This window comes from Bos indicus, chromosome 15 (assembly GCF_029378745.1).
Source record: "Bos indicus isolate NIAB-ARS_2022 breed Sahiwal x Tharparkar chromosome 15, NIAB-ARS_B.indTharparkar_mat_pri_1.0, whole genome shotgun sequence".
Lineage (NCBI taxonomy): Eukaryota > Metazoa > Chordata > Mammalia > Artiodactyla > Bovidae > Bos > Bos indicus.
Genome location: NC_091774.1, coordinates 56,850,054 through 56,874,768, shown reverse-complemented (window position 1 = coordinate 56,874,768; position 24,715 = coordinate 56,850,054). Strand labels below are relative to the sequence as shown.

The 24,715-nt window shown below is 36.7% G+C and overlaps 1 protein-coding gene across 5 annotated transcripts in view; it reads right to left on the bottom strand.

Annotated features, from left to right (window-relative positions):
• Positions 1-262: 262 nt before the first annotated feature.
• Positions 263-24,715, bottom strand: part of ACER3 (alkaline ceramidase 3) — a 157,789-nt gene continuing 133,336 nt past the window's right edge. For all 5 annotated transcript variants that reach the window (XM_070803950.1, XM_019974827.2, XM_070803951.1 and 2 more), the window contains 4 exons: positions 16,788-16,889; positions 12,068-12,172; positions 2,715-2,760; positions 263-2,227 (listed from right to left, as the gene is read on the bottom strand). In XM_070803950.1, coding sequence (XP_070660051.1) covers positions 2,174-2,227; positions 2,715-2,760; positions 12,068-12,172; positions 16,788-16,889 — 307 coding nt within the window. In that variant the 3' untranslated portion in view covers positions 263-2,173. The remainder of the gene's footprint in view (positions 2,228-2,714; positions 2,761-12,067; positions 12,173-16,787; positions 16,890-24,715) is intronic.

Here is a 24,715-nt window from a genome sequence, read left to right as displayed (position 1 = left end):
ATAAAGATGATTCAGCAGTATCACAAAGTTCATCAGTATTTTTGTAATACTGATACTCGATATGGCACAGATACAAAGTTTTGTGTGCTAATACACAGATTGCTAAAAAGGGAGCCAGGTGTGAGACAAAAACTAACTTAGAAAATTAAAGAGCCTGATTTAGTCTCTGCTTTCTGACCAACCCTTCTAAAATGTCTTCTGCTAAGCTTTCATGCTGTTGTTTTCACAGCAGAAACAAGGGTGTTTGAAAAACTGGCCAGTGTTATAGTCTCCAAGCTGCTGGACAACTTTATTCAACAAGAAATTACACGTGGCTGTGGTTGAAACAAAACAAACTGTTCAAAAGGACCTCAGTGTCAGGGTATGTTCTCTGTACCCTTAATCTGACCTTAATACTGTAGAACCTTAGTCTCACAGTGCCTTCCTGACACAAACAAGACAATGATGTGAAACAAATGACTTATTCAAAAAATGTCAGATGGCTGACAGCCTAGGTAGGTGCGCGTGAAATGCAGCCAGACGCCAGAATCTAGAAGCAAAAGAAAGAATAGTCCTACAGGCTTGTGTTGGTTCTGTTTAGTTTCCATTTTCCTAAGGCACAACCAAAGTTCTTTCATATTTATACTCTGGTAAGTGTTTTTCTTGCTGGAGGATCATAAAAGCAGGTGGAAGTAACAGCCAATTGGCATGCTAAAGTAAGAAAAACAGGACTTGGACTAAAACTAAGGTCAGCTGGTGAAAAAAAACAACAAAATTTGTATTGGTTTTAAATTAATACCAAGGTTTCTTACTGAAGAACAGAAAAACAACAGAAGTGTCTTACATCTTTGCATAAGAAAAAAATGACTTTCCTTTGGAAGCTGTAGCTCAGAATTTAATCTGGGGTAATGATAACATGTAATAAAAACAATATGGATTTTATAATAATGTATAAGCACAGAAAAGTTGTAAAAATGCTAAGGTACAGAGCTACAAATATGGTGATATATGAGCAAAGGGGTCAAATCAAGTTTTCACTCCAGGCAGGTGTTGTGTTTAGACAAGTGACTCAATTTGTTATACATTCAATTCCAATAGAATTAGCCGCCTTACAATGAGATTTCACTGCCGTCTCTTAGCGCTTTAATTTTTGGTAGTTCTGTTACAGGTTCAAGTAAGTTAGAGCTGTTTTCAACCCTTATGTCTATTTCCTTCTAAAAACATGAAGGAACAGGCATTCTAATAAGCTTTATGTAAATAGGATCCTGATCATTTTAGCTCTAGTTAACTCCATGCATTTCCCTGGGCATAACTATTGACTCTCTGAAAACTGGAAAATATTGCATAATTTTAAAGTCAGAGTACAACAACATTTACTGGTAACCTCAAATAAGTTATTCTAGGAGGATGAAATATGAGTAGGTCAGTCCACCAATCATGTTTGCCTAGCCATAAGAACAGTCACAACTTAAAGATCTGCAAAGATCAAAGGAAACATGGCAACAACCTTTAACTGGCTGGAGGTGGAACATTCTACAGGTGTCCTGGCAGCCTTCATAAAGGGCAGAAGGTGACTGACTCACCCGCTCTGCTGGGCTGTGACCACACAGAGACACTCCAGCGCCCACCGTAAGTCTGGAATGTGACAAGTGTAGAACCCAGTGGCAGGTCTGAGCTTGCTTACAACACTCCGACCAGCAGAGGCAGATAATGACAAAAATATAAATCAAGGCTGATGCAGCTAAGTGCTGCCTCATAGCAGGCCAACTGGGTATGGGGTTTTGCTAGTCCTTAGCTGACTGTTTTCATTATTTAATCAAATATTAAGAAAAATTCATATGCAAGCCTTGTCAAAAAAGAGAAAAAGTTAACTTCCTATGATCAGCATAAACTGTTAACCTGTTAAGAGAAGCCCAATACTTCCAGCATTCGGGTATATACATACACATTATGTCTGTTTCTTTTTAAACATCTTAGGGTGAGGGTGAGGAGAGGGAAGACAAATGAGATAAAGACACAAGCTAAACATCCAACAAGTCCCATTCCTCATTCTCTGTGTGGCTGGCAGCATGTCAGAAAGTCACTCCTTTGCTGTGATGGTCGTAATACATCTAAACATGTAGATCTTTATTTCCTTGTTTGTTTGGCTAGGCCTAGGGTATGTGCTATTTTATTTTCTTGGTGTAACAATTCATCACTGCTTCCTGAGAGGCTCAAACAGGATCACTGGCCAGATTCCGAAGAGAAACTGTTTGGAAACAAGTTAGGACAAAATGAAAGAAGATAAAATTGTTCCATGTTATCCCTGAAAAAGAAGTCTTAGGCTATGACTACAGTGGTTTGTTAGTGGTTGTCCTGGTATTAATAATCAGAGCACAGCATATTCTTTCCAGGTCTGCACCATATCTCAGAAACAATTTTTACTTATTTAAATATATTAAGCATTTACTTTGTCAAGCATGGAGCTGGGCATTTAAATTCTCTCAGATGCTTAAAACAGCTCTTCAACTTAGCTATTAACAGCTCCATTTTATTGCTGAAGAAACTAAGGCTTGAAGAAAGGAGACTTGCCCAGGGTCATAAAGCAGTAAGTCAAAGACAGAAGATTCAAGAGCATCTGGTTCCAAAGCCTGTACTCTTTCCACCCCATCCCCTTCTTCTACCTCCATCCCATCCTCCCATTACCTCCTCCTCCAACACACACATACAAACAACTCCCTAGGAAGAAGACTTACCTTCACCTTTGGCCTGTATCTCAAATAAAGTGTTCTTGTATATAAACTGAAAGAAAAGGGGAGAGGGAAGAGCTTTTCAGACAATTTTTTTTCTTTTAAATTAAAGTATAGTTGACTTACAGTGTTGATTAGCTTCAGGTGCACAGCAAAGTGATTATATATATATATAATATATATATATATATATATATATATACACACACACACACACATATATGTATTCTTTTTCAGATTATTTTCCATTAAAGGTTATTACAAGATATTGAATATAGTTCCCTGTGCTATATAGTAGATCCTTGCTGTTTATTTTATATATAGTAGTGTGTATCTGTTAATCCCAAAGCCCTAATTTATCCCTCCTTCCCCAACCCCTTTTCCCTTTGGCAACCATAAATTTGCTTTCTATGTCTGTGAGTCTATGTCTGTTTTGTAAATAAGTTCAGACAAATTTTTAATTCATGTAAACTGGCTTATTGACAAATTCAACCACACTGCCTCTGTATATACAAAGAAAAAGTAGCACTGATAAATGAACTTTAGTAACCATTTTTTGAGAATGTACTCTGTGCAGAATACTTGGCAAAGTACTAAGAAAGACGGAGAAATAAACAACTCTAGCACTGGACACTCAGGATATTTGTAGGGAGCATTCCACTCATGCTTGATGTGATTCATGTCATGATTGCCAGTTTCATCTCTGAAGTTATATGGTAGTAAGAATTAAGGCAGAGTATTCCTAGAACATTTTAGAAATGGTTATATCAACTCTATAAGGATTATAATATAGGTGTGAAATAATCAGAAAGGTATCACTTCTTCAGAGAATTCTTTAAAATGAATCACCTCTGAAGATAAGATTTTAATATCAAAGTTAAATTTATTCCTGAAAAATTTATTAAACTATGTATAACTTACAACATACATAGTTTATGTACACTATTTAATTGTATTTGAATAGTAATATATAGCATGAGTACATATGTAAAACATAATTTTATAGCATGAAAAATTTCCTACTTTAAATAAGAGAATGAAAAAGAGCATGGTAACTTTGTGTGGCTATACCATCCTACTGTACCTCAAACTGGAATTGTGAAGACAGGCATCATATATTAAGAAGAATACTGCACTGTTTTAGAATATAACCTTTGTTGTTATTCAGTCACTCAGTCGTGTCCAACTCTTTGTAGCCCCTTAGACTGCTGCACACCAGGCTTCCTTGTCCTTCACTATCTCCCTGAGTTTGCTCAAACTTATGTCCATTGAGTCAGTGATGCCATCCAACCATCTCATCCTGCTGCCCGCTTCTCCTGCGCTCAATCTTTCCCAGCATCGGAGTCTTTTCCAAAGAGTAGGCTCTTTGCATGAGGTGGGCAAAGTGTTGGAGCTTCAGCTTCAGCATCAGTCCTTCTGAAGAATATTCAGGGTTGATTTCCTTTAGAATCGACAGGTTTGATCTCCTTGCTGTCCAAGATTATAATAATATAAACTTACTTTGACAGTTTTTCAGACATAAATCTCTAAAATGAGGCTACCATATTCTCTCTTTAGTGAAGAGTCCTGGACTGGGGCAGAGAAGCCCTGGATTCCAATCCTTGCTGTTCCCTCTACCACTGTCAACTATTTATTAAGTACCTACAACATGTGGGCAAGCACTGGACCCAGAGCTTTATACACACTTCATTCTTAAATTACCCTACTAGATAGGTATTATTCTTGTTTTGCATATGAGAAAGTCTCAAAAAAGGTCAAACATTTCATTCAAGGTGGTATAGCTATTAAATGGTAGAAGCAAGATTTGAAGTCAGGTGCCATCTAATGATTATCCAACATGTTGTCCTGTAACTGGGCAGTGATCAAGTCACTTCTCTCTGGGCCCCAGTTTTGTTCACCATAAAATGAGGAAGTTATACTGGGTTATTTCTAAGGTCTTGATTGGTAGATGGTTGTAAATTTGTGTGAGTAATGTCTGATGGCTACTTCTGTGAAACATATTCCTCTCCCCTAATTTACTATTTTTTTCCCTCTGCTCAGTTTCAAAGCAACTAACTTTTTAGTCTTTTGGGGGTGGAGTAGAGTGAGCTTCTGATTCATTCAACTTGATGCAGAAAAGTCTTCCATTAGACTCCCTTCTTTGGGCTGGCTCCTTTTCTTTGGTTAGCTTTAGGTCTTGACTTCCGCCTCCTTTATTCCATGAGGCCACGGAATCAGAGCTTAGAATTGATGGACTGACAAAAATTCTTCCAGCCCTAAGCAGCTGTGGTGCTCTTTTTAGGTACCTGTTTTCTTTTAGAGTGTAACATTTCTTTTAATATTGTCAACATTTGATGCTTTAAATATTTTATTCAATACTCTTCGTTGTTTTAGCAGGAAATCTGTCTGAATATCCTAGGCTGGCATCATTGCAAATGAAAGTCCTGCTCAATTTAAACATTTCAACAATCTATGGAATAAAAGAGTATTCTCCTTATTTTAACAGATCAGGAAATGGAGACTTAGAGCTAAGTAAATAACTTGGCTCAAGATTGTTACCCAGTTATGAAGTAAAGGAGTAAAGATCTGAACTCAGATATTTTTACTCTACTGTGTTACTCTTTGTTTCAAACATCTGTACAGGACTTAAGTTTTAGAGTACATCATGTTACTAAATTCTCAAATCGTCCCTCTGAAATATCATTATTCACATGTTCCCTTCAATGAGGGACCTACAGAATCAAAATTTCCATATAATTAAAACTTATAACATCGAAGTTTCTTTTATTTTAGTTATTTAGGGTGAAATATATCTAAAATATATTCTATTCTTCCCTGTCTCCTTAAAAAAAAAATAGGAAAACATTTTAACATTACTAGAAAAAAAAATTAACTCAAAATCTTGCCATCAAATCTCACCAAAATGCTTCAATTTTTGTGTATTTACTTTAAACTGTGTCACCATACAAATGAATTTTTACACTGGTTTAATAATTTTATATACATGACTTTGTTTCACTTAAAAATAAAAATGTCTATGTTGCCATAAAATTATCATATTTATAATTTTAAATGGCTGAATAAAGGAGATACTATGATTTACTTTATGATTTTTTCCCTAACTATTGGATATTTTCTTTTTCTTTTTAAATATAAATTTATTTGTTTTAATTGGAGGCTAATTACTTTACAATATTGTATTGGTTTTGCCATACATCAACATGAATCTGCCACAGGTGTACACATGTTCCCCATCCTGAACCCCCCTCCCACCTCCCTCTCCATACCATCCCTCTGGGTCATCCCAGTGCACCAGCCCCAAGCATCCTGTATCCTGCATCGAACCTGGACTGGTGATTCATTTCATATGATATTATATATGTTTCAATGCCATTCTCCCAAATCATCCCACCCTGTCCCTCTTCCACAGAGTCCATAAGACTGTTCTATACATTTGTGTCTCTTTTGCTGTCTCGCATACAGGGTTATTGTTATCATCTTTCTAAATCCCATATATATGCATTAGGATACTGTATTGGTGTTTTTCTTTCTGGCTTACTTCACTTTGTATAATAGGCTCCAGTTTCATCCACCTCATTAGAGCTGATTCAAATGTAGTCTTTTTAATGACTGAGTAATACTCCATTACTCATATTACCATATGAGTAATACTCCATTACCATATATGTACCACAACTTTCTTATCCATTCATCTGCTGATGGACATCTAGGGATTATTGTTTTTCTTTTGCTAAATTAAATAACAGTGATAAAACTTTCTGTGTCTACACACATTTTCATTTTTCCAGGTTTTTTTCTTTAGGATAAATTTTGAGAAAGCTAATAATTGTGATAAAAATATAAACATTTCAGTTTCATCAACATATGTAGCATCAAATTTCTTTCAAATGGATTTTATCAATTTACACTGACAAGTAATGTATGATACCATTTTCACTATAACTAAAGAATAAAGAAGAGAGTTTAAAAATATTACTGTAGCTCACTTAAGGGTTATATAAACTATCCCACTCTTTTATTTCTAAATTATTTTTTGAAAGGCTAATACAAGCATTTGGTTAAAAATTCAAACAGTATGAAAAGGTGTACAGGAAAAAAGAGGTCTGTCTCCTATTCCTGACCCTCAGCTCAGAGCTAACTGCTGTTATTTAACAGCTTATGTGTAACCTTAAAAAGAGTTTTCACATTTCTCAGCATATATGTGTACTCAGCCTCCTCTTCACAAAAATAGGCCTGGCCTGCCTCTCTTGTTTTTTTTTTTAATTTAAAAACAGTTTGAAACTTACAGAAAGGTTGCAAGATTAAGAATTCTTGTATCCCCTTATTCCAGATCCCCAATTGTTACCATTGAACCACATCTGTTTTATATTTATACCCATACACAAAAACACATAATGTATGTGTATCTGTATATCTATTTATCTATTTCCTATAGGGTCATTAAATGACATGATGGCCATCATCCCTAAATACCTCATTGTGTATCACCACAAAACAAGAACACTCTCCTAAATTATTATAATATAACTGTTCCAACCATGAAATTAGTATTAATAAAGTACTCCATCCAAGTCAAAACAATTCAACTTGTGCTGAATGTCCCAACAATTTCTCTTCTCCATTCTGATTCAGGGTCTTATCCAGAAACACGCACTGCATTTAGTTTCCATGTCATGTCTTAACCATCATTTCCTAACTCAATAATTCTTCAGCTCTCTGTCTCCCATAACTTGATGGTCTTACAAGACTTTCACTCTGTAGAAATACCTTCAACATGATTTCATCAGTGTTTTCATGGCCAGACACAGGCCTTGCAACTCTGGCAGGAATACCACAGAACTGATGCTAAACTCATTTCAGTGCACTGTATCAGGAGTCACACTGTAGTGACCAGCCCCAACACGGGCAATGCCAACCTTAGATGCAGGAAAGTTGGTTGCTACTAGTTTTCCCCACTGTAAATTCACTATTTCCCTCTCTGTATTAGTGTTTTAGAAGGGTAGCCTCATGGGAATATTTCATAATACTCATGAGAGTGTTCAGTAATTCTGAATTATGTCAATCTGTTTTCCTCATCAAACATCCACCTATCAGCCAGAGATCAGTTGTTAACTAATATCTATCATATATCCAATAGATAGTTCCCAAATGGTAATTATTTGTTTCTACTGTTCCTTCTGCATTTATCAGTCAGCATTCTTTTGTAAGGAAGAGCTTTCCCTTCTCATTTATTCATATTAGTATGCAGTCACTGATTCCTATTTTATTCAATAGATTGCAATTTGAATACATCTAATGTGTCCTATATCTGAGTGTATGTACATATGTAAGTGTGTGTGTGTGTCACACATTCTTGAGTGTGTTTTGGGGGATGTCGGCAGCATCACTGTACAGCTTGTGGGACCTTCGTTCTCCAACGAGGGACTGAACCTGGGACACAACAATGAAGGTGCGGAGTGCTAACGAGTGAACCACCAGGGAATGCCCAATACCAATACTTTTAATCCCAATCTAACCCCCTCAGAGTTCCTTCTATCTTTCCCTCTTTTCATATTTTTAAATCCCTTGTAATACAGTGGAGAAATCAGGCCCTTGTTAACCTCTCAATATATTTACTTATTGTTTAACCAATTAATTTATTTGTCCAATGTAATCTATTTCCCAACTCCAGCTACCTCCTCCATCCATCCCTTCCTCTCACCATCCTGTTTCCTGTCCCACACAGAAGCCCCATCCTCATCACCTTGATTTTCTTAGAGTAATTCAGCATGCTACTACCACTGACCCCTTTTCCTCACTCCCTATTCCTTGGTCACTGAATCCTGGTACCTCTGCACAGCACTTCTTCCCCCTCACTGCCTTATTTCCTTGACAGGTTTCTACACCAGGAAGACAGAAGGAGAAAGTGGGGGGGGGGGGGGTTAGATAGAAAGGAAAATGTAGAAAAGGGGAGGGGGGAGTAGGAAACCCTCAATTCAGTTCAGTTCAGTCGCTCAGTCGTGTCCGACTCTTTGCGACCCCATGAATCGCAGCACGCCAGGCCTCCCTGTCCATCACCATCTCCCGGAGTTCACTCAGACTCACGTCCATAGAGTCAGTGACGCCATCCAGCCATCTCATCCTCTGTAGTCCCCGTTTCCTCCTGCCCCCAGTCCGTCCCAGCATCAGAGTCTTTTCCAATGAGTCAACTCTTCACATGAGATGGCCAAAGTATTGGAGTTTCAGCTTTAGCATCATTCCTTCCAAAGAACACCCAGATCAGAACATCTGATCTCCTTTAGAATGGACTGGTTGGGTCTCCTTGTAGTGCAAGGGACTCTCAAGAGTCTTCTCCAACACCACGGTTCAAAAGCATCCCTAGTCTTTCAAAATAGGATATATTGAGTATAATTTCATCCCTTCTTGAGTCCTTACTAGAAAAATTCATTGGTATATTATATTATACTGCGTTAATGTACTTGGGATTTCTTGGGGAGTGTTACAGAACCAAGTTTTTAATTCTTGGGTCTGTTCTAGTTACTTTTGGTTCTCCTTTTCTATCATTTGTCAGTTTTCCCGAACATTTCCTGCCATAACCCTTCTTAAATAGATATTTCTAATATGCTATGGGCTAAGAATCCAAACAATTAATGCAGTAACAGTAGCAAACCAGAATAAGTATACATAGAGCCAGAGTTTTTAAAGCTCTTCCATAATTAATAACCTTGAGCTCTTCAAGGTATGAATTCACCGATTCTTATTTAGCTGCCCAGAAGTTCTTTTTATGTAATTCTCAAGTAGTTAAATTTTAGATAATTCAGGTTGCCTAAATAGATTATCTCTAGATAGGTGGGATGCAAATGTTATTTTGAGAAGGTATTCTAAAATTTCATTTGAATAAATTTTCACATTGGTTCAAAGGAAAATTTTCTTCCCTTTTCTACAAATACTTAAGATCTCTCAATTCTTGAGATGAATTTGAGATTAAACATTAGAGATACCAAGGGAATATTTCATGTAAAGATGGGCACAATAAAGGAAAGAAATGGTATGGACCTAACAGAAGCAGAAGATATTAAGAAGAGGTGGCAAGAATACAGAGAAGAATTATACAAAAAAGATCTTCAAGATCCAGATAACCACGATGGTGTGATCACTCACCTAGAGCCAGATATTCTGGAACGTGAAGTCAAGAGGGCCTTAGGAAGCATCACTAAGAACAAAGCTAGTGAGGTGATGGAATTCTAGTTGAGCTATTTCAAATCCTAAAAGATGATGCTGTGAAAGTGCTGCACTCAATATGCCAGCAAATTTGGAAAACTCAACAGTGGCCACAGGACTGGGAAAGGTCAGTTTTCATTCCAATCCCAAAGAAAGGCAATGCCAAAGAATGTTCAAACTACCACACAATTGCACTCATCTCACACACTAGCAAAGCAATGCTCAAAATTCTCCAAGCCAGGCTTCCACAGTATATGAACCATGAACTTCTAGATGTTCAAGCTGGATTTAGAAAAGGCAGAGGAACCAGAGATCAAATTCCCAACATTCGTTGGATCATTAAAAAGCAATAGAGTTCCAGAAAACTATCTACTTCTGCTTTACTGACAATGCCAAAGCCTTTGACTATGTGGTTCACAACAAACTGTTGAAAATTCTGAAAGAGATGGGAATACCAAACCACCTGATTTGCCTCCTGAGAAATCTGTATGCAGGTCAAGAAGCAACAGTTAGAACTGGACATGGAACAACAGACTGGTTCCAAATTGGGAAAGGAGTACATCAAGGCTGTATACTGTCACCCTGCGTATTTAACTTATATGCAGAGTATATCATGAGAAATGCCAGACTGGATGAAGCATAATCTGGAATCAATATTTCCAAGAGAAATATCAATAACCTCCACTCTTATGGTAGAAAGCGAAGAAGAACTAAAGAGCCTCTTGAGGAAAGTGAAAGAGGAGAGTGAAAAAGTTGGCTTAAAACTCAACATTCAGAAAACATCATGGCATCCGGTCCCATCACTTTGTGGCAAATAGATGGGGAAACAATGAGAGACTTTATTTTCTTGGGCTCCAAAATCACTGCAGATGGTGACTGCAGCCATGAAATTAAAAGACGCTTGCTCCTTGGAAGAAAAGCTATGACCAACCTAGACAGCATATTAAAAAGGAGAGGCATTAATTTCTTGATAAAGGTCCATCTAGTCAAGGCTATGGTTTTTCCAGTAGTCATGTATGGATCTGAGAGTTGGACCATAAAGAAAGCTAAGCACCAAAGAATTGATGCTTTTGAACTGTGGTGTTGGAGAAGACTCTTGAGTCTCATGACTGCAAGGAGATCCAACCAGTCCATTCTAAAGGAAATCGGTCCTGAACATTCATTGGAAGGACTAATGCTGAAGGTGAAACTCCAATACTTTGGCCACCTGATGTGAAGAACTGACTCATTTAAAAGACCCTGATGCTGGGAAAGATTGAAAGAGAGAGAAGGGAATGACAGACGATGAGATGGCTGGATGGCATCACTGACTCGAGGGACATGAGTTTGAGTAAGCTCCAGGAGTTGGTGAGGGGCAGGGAAACCTGGCATGCTGCAGTCCATGGGGTTGAAAAGAGTCAGACACAACTGAGCGACTGAACATCCTCTGGTAAAGAGATCACTATGATAACATTTATTCATTAAATCATTTAGCAACATATACTGAGTGCTTACTATGTGACAGGCACTATTTTAAGCACTTGGGAGGGTAGCAGTGAATGAAATAAAGCCCTTGCTCTCAAGGAACTTACAATCTAGCTGGGGAAGGTAAACAAGTAAACCCTTATATAACTGTTTAAAAATGCTGTGAAGAAAAATGAATTCTGGTAAGGGGAGAGAGAATGATACAGACATATTAAGTGAGTAGGATGAATAGAGACAATTCTGGTTCCATTTTTACTATAAGTGGCTGACCTCCAATAAATTCTTTATAAGGGAAACAGTAGCAACCAATTTGTTTCAGGGAAGGAGACAAAGTAAGTTGGTGACTTCAGATGTACTCATGCTTTCTCAGTTGCTGCTCAGGGGATCTGGCTGCTTTTTCCCTCTTAAATTTGTTCTTTATAAACAAAGATATGCTGTTCAACAAGAATTGGAAATGTTTATATCCTACTGCACTAAAAAAGGAGATGAATGATCTACTTAAAATGTAGATCATGTGCCAGAGGTCAGTTATACAGCTGTCACCCTTTCAGGATGAGAAAACAGGTTCAGGGAGAGGAAGGGACTTGCTTAAATCACTCTGATTCAGTCTCTGACGTTTTGTATTTACACATTCTATTTGAAGAGTAAAGAAAGAAACACTCCAATAGTAGGATTAAAAAGTCTCTATTTCCTACCTGAAAAGGATGTGAAGATAAGAACCAAGGCCAGTTAAAATATGCCACCATGCATGAAACTGTGTGGTAACACCTATGACAGGTGGTACCTTCTTTCGAAAGTTCCTGTGTGAAGGGGAGGAAAATAAGCATTCAATTATTTATCATATTTAACAATTAATGCTGATAGTATCAAAGCATTTTGAAACATTAGTCTCAAACATGGCAATTATTTCATTTCCTTTTGTCTGCTGTATTGTTTTCCAAAGTATATTTTGAGGAACAGTATTCCTAATAGACCTTCCATGAAGAAATGACTGTGGTCAAAATAAATGTAGGAAACAGTACATAGTCTGCTGCCCTTTTGGAGATTTGTAATGCATATTAACAGATTAACAGCTGTAAAAAGTCCTACCATAACTAAACAGTTTATCATCAGTTTTTTCAGGTAAACTACTCGTTCATGGAACCTTTCTTTCAGGTAATATTTATTAACACATTATGGACCAAGTGTTTCCTGCAAGGTCTCACTTCATAGTGAGTCTTTGAGGTGGCTGTTAAAAGCTGTGCTTTGCAGATTAGGAGCCTAAAATTCAGAGATTACTGAGTTGCCCAAGTACTCAGCTAGTGGGACAGCTGAGCCTCAAATTCTAGACCTTGTGATTAAGTGTGTATTATATTAATATTCTCATCTATCAGAGCAGAGAAATTGAGTGTGAAACACCAAACTGTTTTCCACAAGTTTTGCGAACATCTCAACATTTCTCGGAAACAAAGAGGACTCAGCTAGAGGATGATGACTTACTTTTGCACTGTAAAAGCGCCAACGAGAGTTCTGATGGATACTGCTGATTCCGAACCACTCCATTAGATCTTAGTTTTCTAAGCAAGATGTATTATTTGTGTGCATTTAAAGACATTTCAAACGTGCAAAAATATGCAAAATAATAATGTACCCATTACCCAGCTTCAACAATTATAAATTATTTATTTTTAACAATTACAATTTATGGCCAATCTCATATCATCTAAGCTCTCACCTACTTCTCTTCTCCCATATTATTTATTTTGAAGCAAATCCCAGATAGTGTATCATTTTATCTCTAAATATCTCAGTATATATCTCTAATCCCTTAATCAGACATTCAATTACTAATCATATTTGATATTCAATTAGTGATCATAAAATCGTACAGATTTTTTTAAACACAAGTCTGTTTCAATCAAGATCCAAAAAAAGTAATTACATTACTTTGGAGTTTGGTTGATATAGCTCTTACGTCTCTTTTATTTTATTTTTTCATTTCGTGGCTGCATCAGGTGGCATGTGGAATCTTACTTCCCAAACCAGGGATAGAAGCCTGTGCACCTACATTGAAAACAGAGAGTCTTAACACTGGACCACCAGGGAAGCCGCAAGTCTCTCTCTCTTTTTAAAAAAAGTTATTTATTTATGGCTGCACTGGGTCTTTGTTGCTGTGCTTGGGGGTTTTCTAGCTGCAGCAAGCAGGGGCTACTCTCTAGTGGTGGTGCACAGGCTTCTCATTGCCGTGGCTTCTCTTCTTGCAGAGCACAGGCTCCAGGGTGCGCAGGCGAGTGCTGGCTCAGTAGTTGTGGCGCACGGACTTACTAACCCCATGGCACACGGGATCTTATGTTTCCTACATTGGCAGGTGGATTCTTAACCACTGGACCACCAGGGAAGTCTCCAAGTCTCTTTTAATCTATACATTTCTCCTCCATTTCCCCCCTCCGCCTTCCTGCAATTTATTTACTTAAGAGGCTAGGCTATTCATTCTATAGATTTCCCAGTTTGAATTTTGCTGATTGCCTCTCTGTGGTGTTATTCAATATTACACAATACCATTAAATCAGCTAATTTTGAGTTGGAAGGAAACTAGTTTAACCTACTTAACATGTTCATTTTATGAAAATTGGGGCCCAGACAGAAGGTGTCTAAGGTGACAACTAGAGTCCAAGACCCATGATTCAAATTCCAGTAAATATTTCTTCAATAAAGCAGATTAGACAGATTTCAAAGACCTAGACAGAGAAGCCTGGCAGGCTACAGTCCATGGGGTTGCAAAGGTCAGATATGACTAAAGCAACTGAGCACAGTCAATATTATTAATATTTGATTAACTGTACACTACTGTGATGTATGCACAAAAATCCCTATAGATGTTATGAAATATTTTTAAGTTCAAATTTTTAGGTAATTTAAACAAGTGTCCCCATAATTTAACTTTATTGTGCTATTAGTTGAATTTAGTTCAGTCGCTCAGTCATGTCCGACTCTACGACCCCATGGATGCAGCACGCCAGGCCTCCCTGTCCATTACCAACTCCAGGAGTCTACCCAAATTCATCTCCATCAAGTTGGTGATGCCATCCAACCATCTCATCCTCTGTCGACACCTTCTCCTCCTGCCTTCAATCTTTCCCGGTATCAGCGTCCTTTTCAATGAGTCAGCTCTTCGCATCAGGTGGCCAAAGTACTGGAGTTTCACCTTCAACATCAGTCCTTTCAATGAACACTCATGACTGATCTCCTTTAGGATGGACTGGTTTGATCTCCTTGCAGTCCAAGGGATGCTCAAGAGTCTTCTCCAACATCACAGTTCAAAAGCATCAATTCTTCGGCGCTTAGCTTTTTTTATAGTCCAACTCTCACATCCATACATGACTACTGGAAAAACCATAGCCTTGACTAGACGGACCTTTGTTGGCAAAGTAACGTCTCTACTTTTTAATATGCTGTCTAGGTTGGTCATAGCTTTTCTTCCAAGGAGCAAATGTCTTTTAATTTCAGGCTGCAGTCACCATCTGCAGTGATTTTGGAGCCCAAGAAAATAAAGTCAGCCACTATTTCCACTGTTTCCCCATCTATTTGCCACGAAGTGATGGGACCGGATGCCATGATCTTAGTTTTCTGAATGTTGAGCATTAAGCCAACTTTTTCAGTCTCCTCTTTCACTTTCATCAAGAGGCTCTTTAGTTCTTCACTTTCTGCCATAAGGGTGGTATCATCTGCATACCTGAGATTATTGATATTTCTCTCAGCAATCTTGATTCCAGCTTGTGCTTCTTCCAGCCCAGCGTTTCTCATGATGTACACTGCATATAAGTTAAATAAGCAGGATGACAATATACAGCCTTAACGTACTCCTTTTCCTATTTGGAACCAGTCTGTTGTTCCATGTCCAGTTCTAACTGTTGCTTCTTGACCTGCATACAGATTTCTCAAGAGGCAGATCAGGTGGTCTGGTATTCCCATCTCTTTCAGAATTTTCCACAGTTTATTGTGATCCACACAGACAAAGACTTTGACGTAATCAATAAAGCAGAAATAGATGTTTTTCTGGAATTCTCTTGCTTTTTCGATGATCCAGCGGATGTTGGCAATTTGATCTCTGGTTCCTCTGCCTTTTCTAAATCCAGCTTGAACAACTGGAAGTTCATGGTTCATATACTGTGGAAGCCTGGCTTGGAGAATTTTGAGCATTGCTTTGCTAGTGTGTGAGATGAGTGCAATTGTGTGGTAGTTTGAGCATTCTTTGGCACTGCCTTCTTTTGGGATTGGAATGAAAACTGACCTTTTCTAGTCCGGTGGCCACTGTTGAGTTTTCCAAATTTGCTGGCATACTGACTGCAGCACTTTCACAGCATCATTTTTCAGGATTTGAAATAGCTCAACTGGAATCCCATCACCTCCACTAGCTTTGTTCGTAGTGATGCTTTCTAAGGCCCACTTGATTTCACATTCCAGGATGTCTGGCTCTAGGTGAGTGATCACATCATTGTGATTATCTGGGTGGTGAAGATCTTTTTTCTATAGCTCTTCTCTGTATTCTTGTCACCTCTTCTTAATATCTTCTGCTTCTGTTTGGTCCATACCATTTCTGTACTTTATTGTGCCCATCTTTGCATGAAATGTTCCCTTGATATCTCTAATTTTCTTGAAGAGATCTCTAGTCTTTCCCATTCTGTTGTTTTCCTTTATTTCTTTGCACTGATCACTGAGGAAGGCTTTCTTGTCTCTCCTTGCTATTCTTTGGAACTCTGAATTCAAATGGGTGTATCTTTCCTTTTCTCCTTTGATTTTTGTTTCTCTTCTTTTCACAGCTATTTGTAAGGCCTTCTCAGACAGCCATTTTGATTTTTTGCATTTCTTTTTCTTAGGGATGGTGTTGATCCCTGTCTCCTGTACAATGTCACAAACCTCCGTCCATAGTTCATCAGGTACTCTGTCTCTATCAGAGCTAGTGTCTTAAATCTATTTCTCACTTACACTGTATAATGGTAAGGATTTGATTTAGGTCATACCTGCATGGTCTAGTGGTTTTTCCCTACTTTCTTCAATTTACGTCTGAATTTGGCAATAAGGAGTTCATGATCTGAGCCACAGTCAGCTCCCGGTCTTGTTCTTGTTGACTGTATAGAGCTTCTCCATCTTCGGCTGCAAAGAATATAATTGGTCTGATTTCAGTGTTGACCATCTGGTGATGTCCATGTGTAGAGTCTTCTCTTGTGTTGTTAGAAGAGGGTGTTTGCTATGACCAGTGTGTTCTCTTGGCAAAACTCTATTAGCCTTTGCCCTGCTTCATTCTGCTATACATATCTTTTTAATTTCAGTGATGGGAAAAATTCACTTCAGTGCACTAATAATTCTATATGTCTATGAAATGCTCTGCTTAACAAATTCCAAAAATATTTTTCAAAGATTGAAAATATATCTTACCTCAGTGAATCACAAAAGATGTTATCTATGTTCCAGAATAAAAATCCTAATAAAAATACACCCAAGGATGTGTAACCCAGCCCTCTAAGCCATGGATAAACCCTGTGTGGAGGAAAAAAAAGAGCAAAATGAAATTTTGTCAAGTCATGTCATGAGAGGGAAATGTTTTCATAAGTATTAAAAGCAAACCTAACTATTAAATTCTCTAATACATCTGCCCATTACATTTAGCCATTAAAAGTTACTGAGGAAGAAAAGTGCCACTAAGAGTTTGCTAAATGTATCAAGAAGGTAATCTGAAAGCACTCAATAACTTTATTAGTTCTTTGGAAGAGGTAGAAGGCTGGTGGGATAGAAAAAACACTAATGGAGTCACCAGTTCTGTGTCAGGCACTACAGTATATTAGATACACACGATATATATAAATAAACACACATATATGAATATAATTTTCAAATAAACACACACATATGAATACAATCTTCCAATAAACACTTCTTTAACTTTGCTGATGAGGAAACTGAAGTTTGGTGAGTTACCCAAAACAACAGGTATAGCTAATGTAGTTTTTTTTTATAGCTTTACCCTTTACCTCCAAAAACTTATATATTTTTTAGAATGCTATATAAATGGAATAATACAGTATATTTTCTTTGTTATATGGCTTCTTTCGGTTGGCATAATTATTTTGAAATTCATCCATGCTGTTGTATATCAATACTCATTTCCTCTTACTGTTGAGTAGTACTCCACTATATGGATACACCATGGTTTAATCTGTTCAAATGTTGTTGGATACTTCTGTTGTATTCCAGGTTTTTTTGCTCTAACAAATAAAAGAAGCTATGAACATTCATAAATAAGTCTTTGTATGGATATATGCTTTCATTTCCCTTGGGTAAAAAGATAGGAGAATAGTTAAATTGTCTGGCAGGTAAATGTTACTTTTTAAGACAGTTAAACTGTTTAATCAGCACTAAGGGGTTGTATCATTTTACATTCCCATCAGCAGGGTAGAAGAGTTTTTTGTTCTACAATCTCACCAACACTTGCTATGATATAAGTCTTTTTCATTTTAGTTGCCCTATAGGTACATAGAGGTATCTCACTGTGGCTTTAATTTTTATTTCTCAATGATAAATGTTATTGAGCATCATTTCTTGTACTTATTTGCCATTCCTATATCTTCTTTGATAGTTTGTTTTGAACCTTTGCCCATTAAAAAAAATTGTTACTTATTATTAAGTTTCAAGAGCTCTTTATACTTATCTAAATATAAGTCCTTTGTTGGATATATATTTTGCAAACATTTTCTCCAAGTTTGTGAGTTGCCTTTCACGTCCTTTTTTTTTTTAATTGAAATACAGCTGATGTACAATGTTCTGTTAGTTTCTGGTGTATGACAAAGTGATTCAGTTACATACATATATTCTTTTCAATTACAGTTTATTACAGGATATTGAATATAGTTCCCTGTGCTATACAGTAGGACTTGTAATTCATTCTGTATATAATGGCTTGCATTTGCTAACCCCAAACTCTCAATCCATTCCCCACCCTAATCTTGCCTTTGGCAACCACAAGTCTGTTCTCTCCATCTGTGAGTCTGTTTCTGTTCTGAAGATAAGCCTCTCTGCTGTTCTTTTTAAAAATTGTTTTGGCCCTTTTAGATCCTTTGCAGTCCCATGTAAATTTCAGAAACTGTTTCCCAATTTTTACCAAAAAGCCTGCAGAGATTTTGTTGTGACTGCCTTGAACCTGATCAATTTGGAGAGAACTGACATCTTAATAACATTGAAGTTTTCTAATCTATGAAAATGAAACATCTATTTACTTAGGTCTTCTTTAATTTGGCTTAGCAAAAACTTATTCGCCACAGTTTCCAATATATACAGCTTGCATATATTTGCTAAATTTAATCCTTAAATATTTGATGTTTTTTGATGCTACTGTAAATTATACTTTCAAAAATTTCACTTAACAATTTCACTTACTATGCACTTGTTTGGTGCTAGCACACAGAAATATGATTTTTGAATACGGACTTGAACCTCATGATCTTGCTGAATTCCACTTATTGCTTCTAGTGATTTTGTGGTACACATCTTGTGGTATTTTCTGTATGTGATCGTGTCATCTGTAAACACTACATTGGATAGGATTTCCACCAATACAGTGTTGAATAGAAGTGGTGACGATGTATATCCTTGTTTTAGTCTTGATTTTAAAGGTAACTTTTAAAAACATTTTATGGAAATGTGGTAGATGCTGTAGTTTAAAGGTTAAGAAACTTCCCTTCTATTGAGTTTGTAAAGGGTTTTGTTTTGTTTTGGGTCATAAATAGCTGAATTTTATGGAATGCTTTATCTGAATGTACTGCTATCATCATGTAGTTTTTCTCCTTTATTTTTTAATATGGTAAATGATGAGAATAGATTTTCTGAAATATTTTGTTAACTATTTGTGCTTAGTTGCTCAGTCGTGTCCCAATCTTTGTGAGCCCATGGACTGGGATCGCTTCTGACCATGTGATTCTCCAGGCAAGAATACTGGAATGGATTGCCATGCCCTCCTCCAGGGTTTGCATATAAACAAATGAATTGTGTTATTAACTTAAAACTCATCAGGGACTTCCCTGGTGGTCCAGTGGTTAAGAATCTGCCTGCCATGCAGGAGACACGGATGTCATTCCTGGTCCAGGAGGATTCCACATGCTGTGGAGCAACTAAGCCCACACACTGCAACTAGAGAAAGTCTGTGTACAGCAACAAAGACCCAGCGCGGCCAAAAAAAAAAAAAATCATCAGAAAAACACAAATCTGCTTGTGCATGGAAGGGACATTATTGCCATAGTTTGATGAAGATTCTTGGAAAAGATGAGTTTAAAAGAGTCATAGTATGCCTTCAGCTTTTCAGAGTTTATCACTTTCCCATTTGAGGGAGGCAAGAATGAGTCCCAGAAAGCACAAAGTAAAGGCATTTGGCAGAACTGCAGGATGGGCCAGGTGCTGAGATATGACAAGGAAGTGATCACTAGGGGTGAGATACTCTCTATTTTCTGCTTCTAAGCTTACTTACCAGGGCCAATCTTCAGCTCTCAGAAGTAATTCAAAGCAAAATTCTTCTGTGGGGTGAAATGAATGTCTCTGGTTATCCAGGTAGCAGGGCACGTAAGAGAGAGCAAGAACTTCATCAGCACATGGTCCAGGCAAGCTAAGTACAGGTAAGATTCTGGGGACAGACTACTTGTATATTATCAGGTCAAGAGTGTGTAACACAGAAGACCCTCAACATATCTGTATCAGGAGTCACACTGCTTCAATCTAGACTGGTTGCCTGTCCAGTGGACAGCCATTCTCTGAAAAATCCCTTCCCTTTGCCTTCACTTTGGAAATTGCCTTCACCTCTTTGTGTTGGATTTTCTATGTCTCGTTTCCTATATCTTCCTCCTTTTTGGTTTTCTCATTTTGGTCAAACACAACCTTCCACAGGTTTCTGAGCACTAGTTTATGGTATATAAGTATTTTTCTTTTTTTTGAGAACTTAAAGGTACGAAAATGTATTCTGTCACCATATTTTATCAATAGTTCGGCTAGGTATTATCCTGTAACTGGCTTCCAGTTTTCCTTTGGCAAGTCCAAAACCATTCTGATCCCTGATCCTTTGTATGCAGTGTATCTACCTTCTGACTCTAAGCTTGTAGAACTGTCCTTGTCTAGAATTTTGAAACTTGCATGGGTCTATTTCTACCCACTGTGCTAAGTACGCAGTAGGTTCTTTTAATCTATTAACTCTTATTTTTCAATTACAGGATATTTTCTTAAATTGTTTGGTAATAGTTTCCTCCCTTCCCTTTCCTCTACACAGTACTGGTAGAGGAAATATGCATTTTTATATGCTGGTCCTGAAATCAGAACCCCTACTGAGTTCCTTCTATTCTCCATTTCCTTCCCACCATTCTGATGGAACCCAGGGACCATGGACTTGAGGAAACACTTGCTATTTGTCCACAGCAGTGGTGGTGAGTGGGTCCAAGGGTCCTGAGGCCAAGAGGCCCCATGCTGTCCTGTTCACTCTGGACCATAACATGAGCTCAGAGCCTCTCCTGTGGTGGATGCTTGCTGGTGAATGGGTATAGGGGCTCCTGGACCATAAAACAATCACAATGTGTGTTCTGGAGAAAGAATTCCAATGTCTTCATTAACTGTATCTTTCAAAATATTCATTTCAGCTTTTTACTATATTTTTAATGTCCATTTTTGGGGGATTCTCTGAATGTTCTTTTTTATAGCATTGTACTCTTGATTCATAGATATACTATATTCCTAAGAATATTAATGAATTATAATATTTGTTGTCATTTTGTTGTTTTTAAAGTTTCTTCCGTTTCTTTAAAGCTGATTTTTTTCTCCCTTATTTGTTATGGCCTCTTTCATATTGAATGTATTCATCATACATCTGGCACTGTCTCCTCATTCTTAAGAGTAAGAAACTAAAAAGGTGGTCCCAAGCAAGTATTCAGTTGCTAACCTTTACTGTAGGGCTATTTTCCCTAGTTAGTAACCTTTGCTGTAGGGCTATTTTCCTGGGTCAATTGTTAGGGAACCCTCAACACCAATACCAATAAGGCCTTTTAGGCTACTCATATATTCAATAAGAAGATTCTTTCAGTATTCTGTCTAGACGTTTTTGCATTCAGCATTCATAAAGCACAAGGTCACCTAACTTACCTGATTTCAATATGGTATTTGTATGCTCAACTGTGCCTGGCAAAACCCAATGTAGACACACTGTTCACCCTTTTCCAGAGATATTTTAGACTCCTCCTCCATCTCCTTCACCAAACTGTCTGTTGCTAAGGCTTGATACTTAAGAAAATTCTCTGATGTAAACTGGTGGTTCCTGGCTTAGAATTTGGCTCTTGGGTTAGTTATGCCAATTAGCAGTAATCCATTTACTTTCTAGCTTCTAAAATTTTATTGAGTCTTCAACTTGTGGGTTTATACTTTATAAATAAATTCTTTTGTTATAGTTTTAGTAGTGTCTCAGAAAGGAACAAAATTAGATATCTAGTGATCTTCAATACAGTAGTGCTTTTTTTTTTCCCATCAATTTCTTTTATCAGTATCATTCTTCATTTCTGTTTGGGTTTATTCTATAAATATATTTTCTAATTACTCAAATACTTAGCTCATTATTCTTCAGACTCTCTGTTTCTAATGTAAATATTTAATGTAAACATGTCCCTCTAAGAACCACTTTAGCTACATCCTATTTTGGTTTATAGTATTTTCATTTTGCTTACATCCTAAGTATTTCAATATTTTTATTATGATTTTTTTTACTCATATTTACAAGTGTACTTATAAGTTTCCAAATATATGTGCTATTTTGACTAATTCTGTTTTATTTTAACTAATTGTCAGAGAACGTGTTATGCATGACACCAATTCTTTATAATCTGTTGAACTTTGCTTTAATGCTAGTATTGGTAGATTTAATAATTACTCCATGAAGGAAAAGATCATGCATTCTTTACTTGTTGAGTATATAAAATCATTTTGTAATGTTACTCAAATTTTGCCTATTCATATTTTTTGGTTTAAGTACTGGGCTAAAATATCTCATCATGGTAGAATGGTTACCTATTTCTCCTTTGTAATCCTGCCAATTTTTGTTTAAAAATTTCCACACAAGTTTAGAGTTGCCACTTTTTAGAATGTGGTAAATAGAACCTTTTAATAACAATGTAATGAACACACCTGTTGTGAATAATGCCTTGAACTTCTTTGTTGTTCAAACAACTAGTCCAGGCTTCTTTTAGTCAATATTGGTATGGTATGTATTTTTTATATCCTTTTCTTTCAAAAGTACTATGTATTGATGTTTTAACCACATTTCTTATGAATAGCAGATATCTGGATTTTTCCCTGTTTTGGAGTCTTGGTCTTTTAATTGTTTACCTCTGTCCATTTATATTTACTGGGATTACTGATATATTTTAAATTATTTCTACCCCTTAATTTTCTGCTTTGTATTTTTCCTCACTTTTCTCTGCTTCCCTTTTCCCCCTTCTCATTTTCTTTGGATTCAGTTTTTATAATCCCACTTACTCCTTCATCTTTTTGTAACTGAAATTATGAAATCAATTACTGTTTTTAGTAGTTACCAAAAAAGGACATGTAAAATCCAAAATTAATCACTGGCTGTATCGTATCCTCAAATAAAGACCTTGGGAACTATGTAACTAAGAGTATTCTCCTGTATCTCACATGTTATTCTATCATCATTTTAATTCCTTTTAAAAAAATCTCTCAAACTAGGTATCACTAAAAGTCACAATATTTTGTTTAGATAGTCCCATAAATTTTTCATTTTTCTTCTTTACTGTTCTTTCTTGTATCTCAGCTCTTCCTTCTAAAAAACATCTTTAAGAAGGATACTAGTAAAATTTCTTCTTTTCTATCTATCTCAAAATGTTTTTATATTACCTTGGTTCTTGACAGATATCTGGATATACAATTCTAACTTGATGGTTAATTTCTCTCAACTCTTTGAAGATAATAAGTCTACCATGTGTATTGCTGTTCGTAAGTCTACTGTAGACTATATGTTATTCCTTTACTGGTAATGTTTTCTATGTCTGGATTTTTTTAGGATCTTTGTCATTGCATTTCAGTATTTTTACTATGCTTTTTAAAAACAGGTATCAATCAGGGTTCAACTTCAGATAATACCTCTATCTAAAGCAGAAAATAAATTGTTTCAATTCCAAAAGAAATACTGAATAGATTTAGACACTTCAGAAATGACTTTTGAACACTACTACAGGATTATTTTGCCAAAGGAATTTTTTTTTTCTTTTTCATATTTACAAACCTGGAGAATTGGAAAGCCTCTGGACCAACCAACTGTTTCATCCAGCATCACACCATCTTAGCTATAAATCACAGCTCAGGAAGTTGCTATCACACATTTGCTCCAGAGCTACAATGCACACCCTAGATTCATATAAGTAAATGGATTCCTTACATACTACCATGTCTCCTCCCCATTTAACTTGGTTCTGAATTCAAGTCTCATGTGAATACATGTGATTGGCAAAATCTAAATGTACTTGAAAACTTACCTACAAAGGAAATATGAAAAATATACATTTTAGCTTTTTAGCATCTACATTACAGGAAAGCTCACTTGATGGAGGCTGAAACAATATTGAACTAACTAATCTATTATACCTGCTTTACCTGATAAAGACTTTCTTTCATTTATCTTGCTTGGGAATTATTGTTTTTGAAGCTGAGGAGTTATCTTTTAAGGATACTAGAAAATGCTCACCTATTATCTCTTTGAATATCTCTTCCTTCTCCATTTTTTCTATTCTCTCCCTTTGGAACTGCAGTTAGACATGTTATTTCTCTGTGATGCTTTCTGGCTTATTTCTTTAGATATGTCTTTCCACTTAATTAGTTCTCTCTTCAAATGTCTATTTTTAACTTATCCATTGAGTTTATTTCAATAATTTTTTGGGTTTTTTGAAATTAATTTTTATTGAAGTATATTTGCTATACAATATTGTGTTAAGTTTCTACTGTACCGCAAAGTGAATCAGCTATATACATACATATGTCCCCTCTTTTTCGGATTTCTCTCCCATTTACGTCACCTCAGAGCACTGAGTAGTTTCCTGAGCCATACAGTAGGTTCTCATTAGTTGTCTATTTTATACAATAGTGTATATATGTCAATAGTATATATATGGTCAATCTTTATCTTCCAATTCATCCCACCCCATCCTTCCCCTCTTTGTGTCTATATGTTTGCTCTCTAGGTCTGTGACTCTTTCTGTTTTGCAATAAGATCAGGTATACCATTTAAATGCTGCTGTGGTAAGTTACATGTGTTTTCTTTCTGCCTCAGACACTTA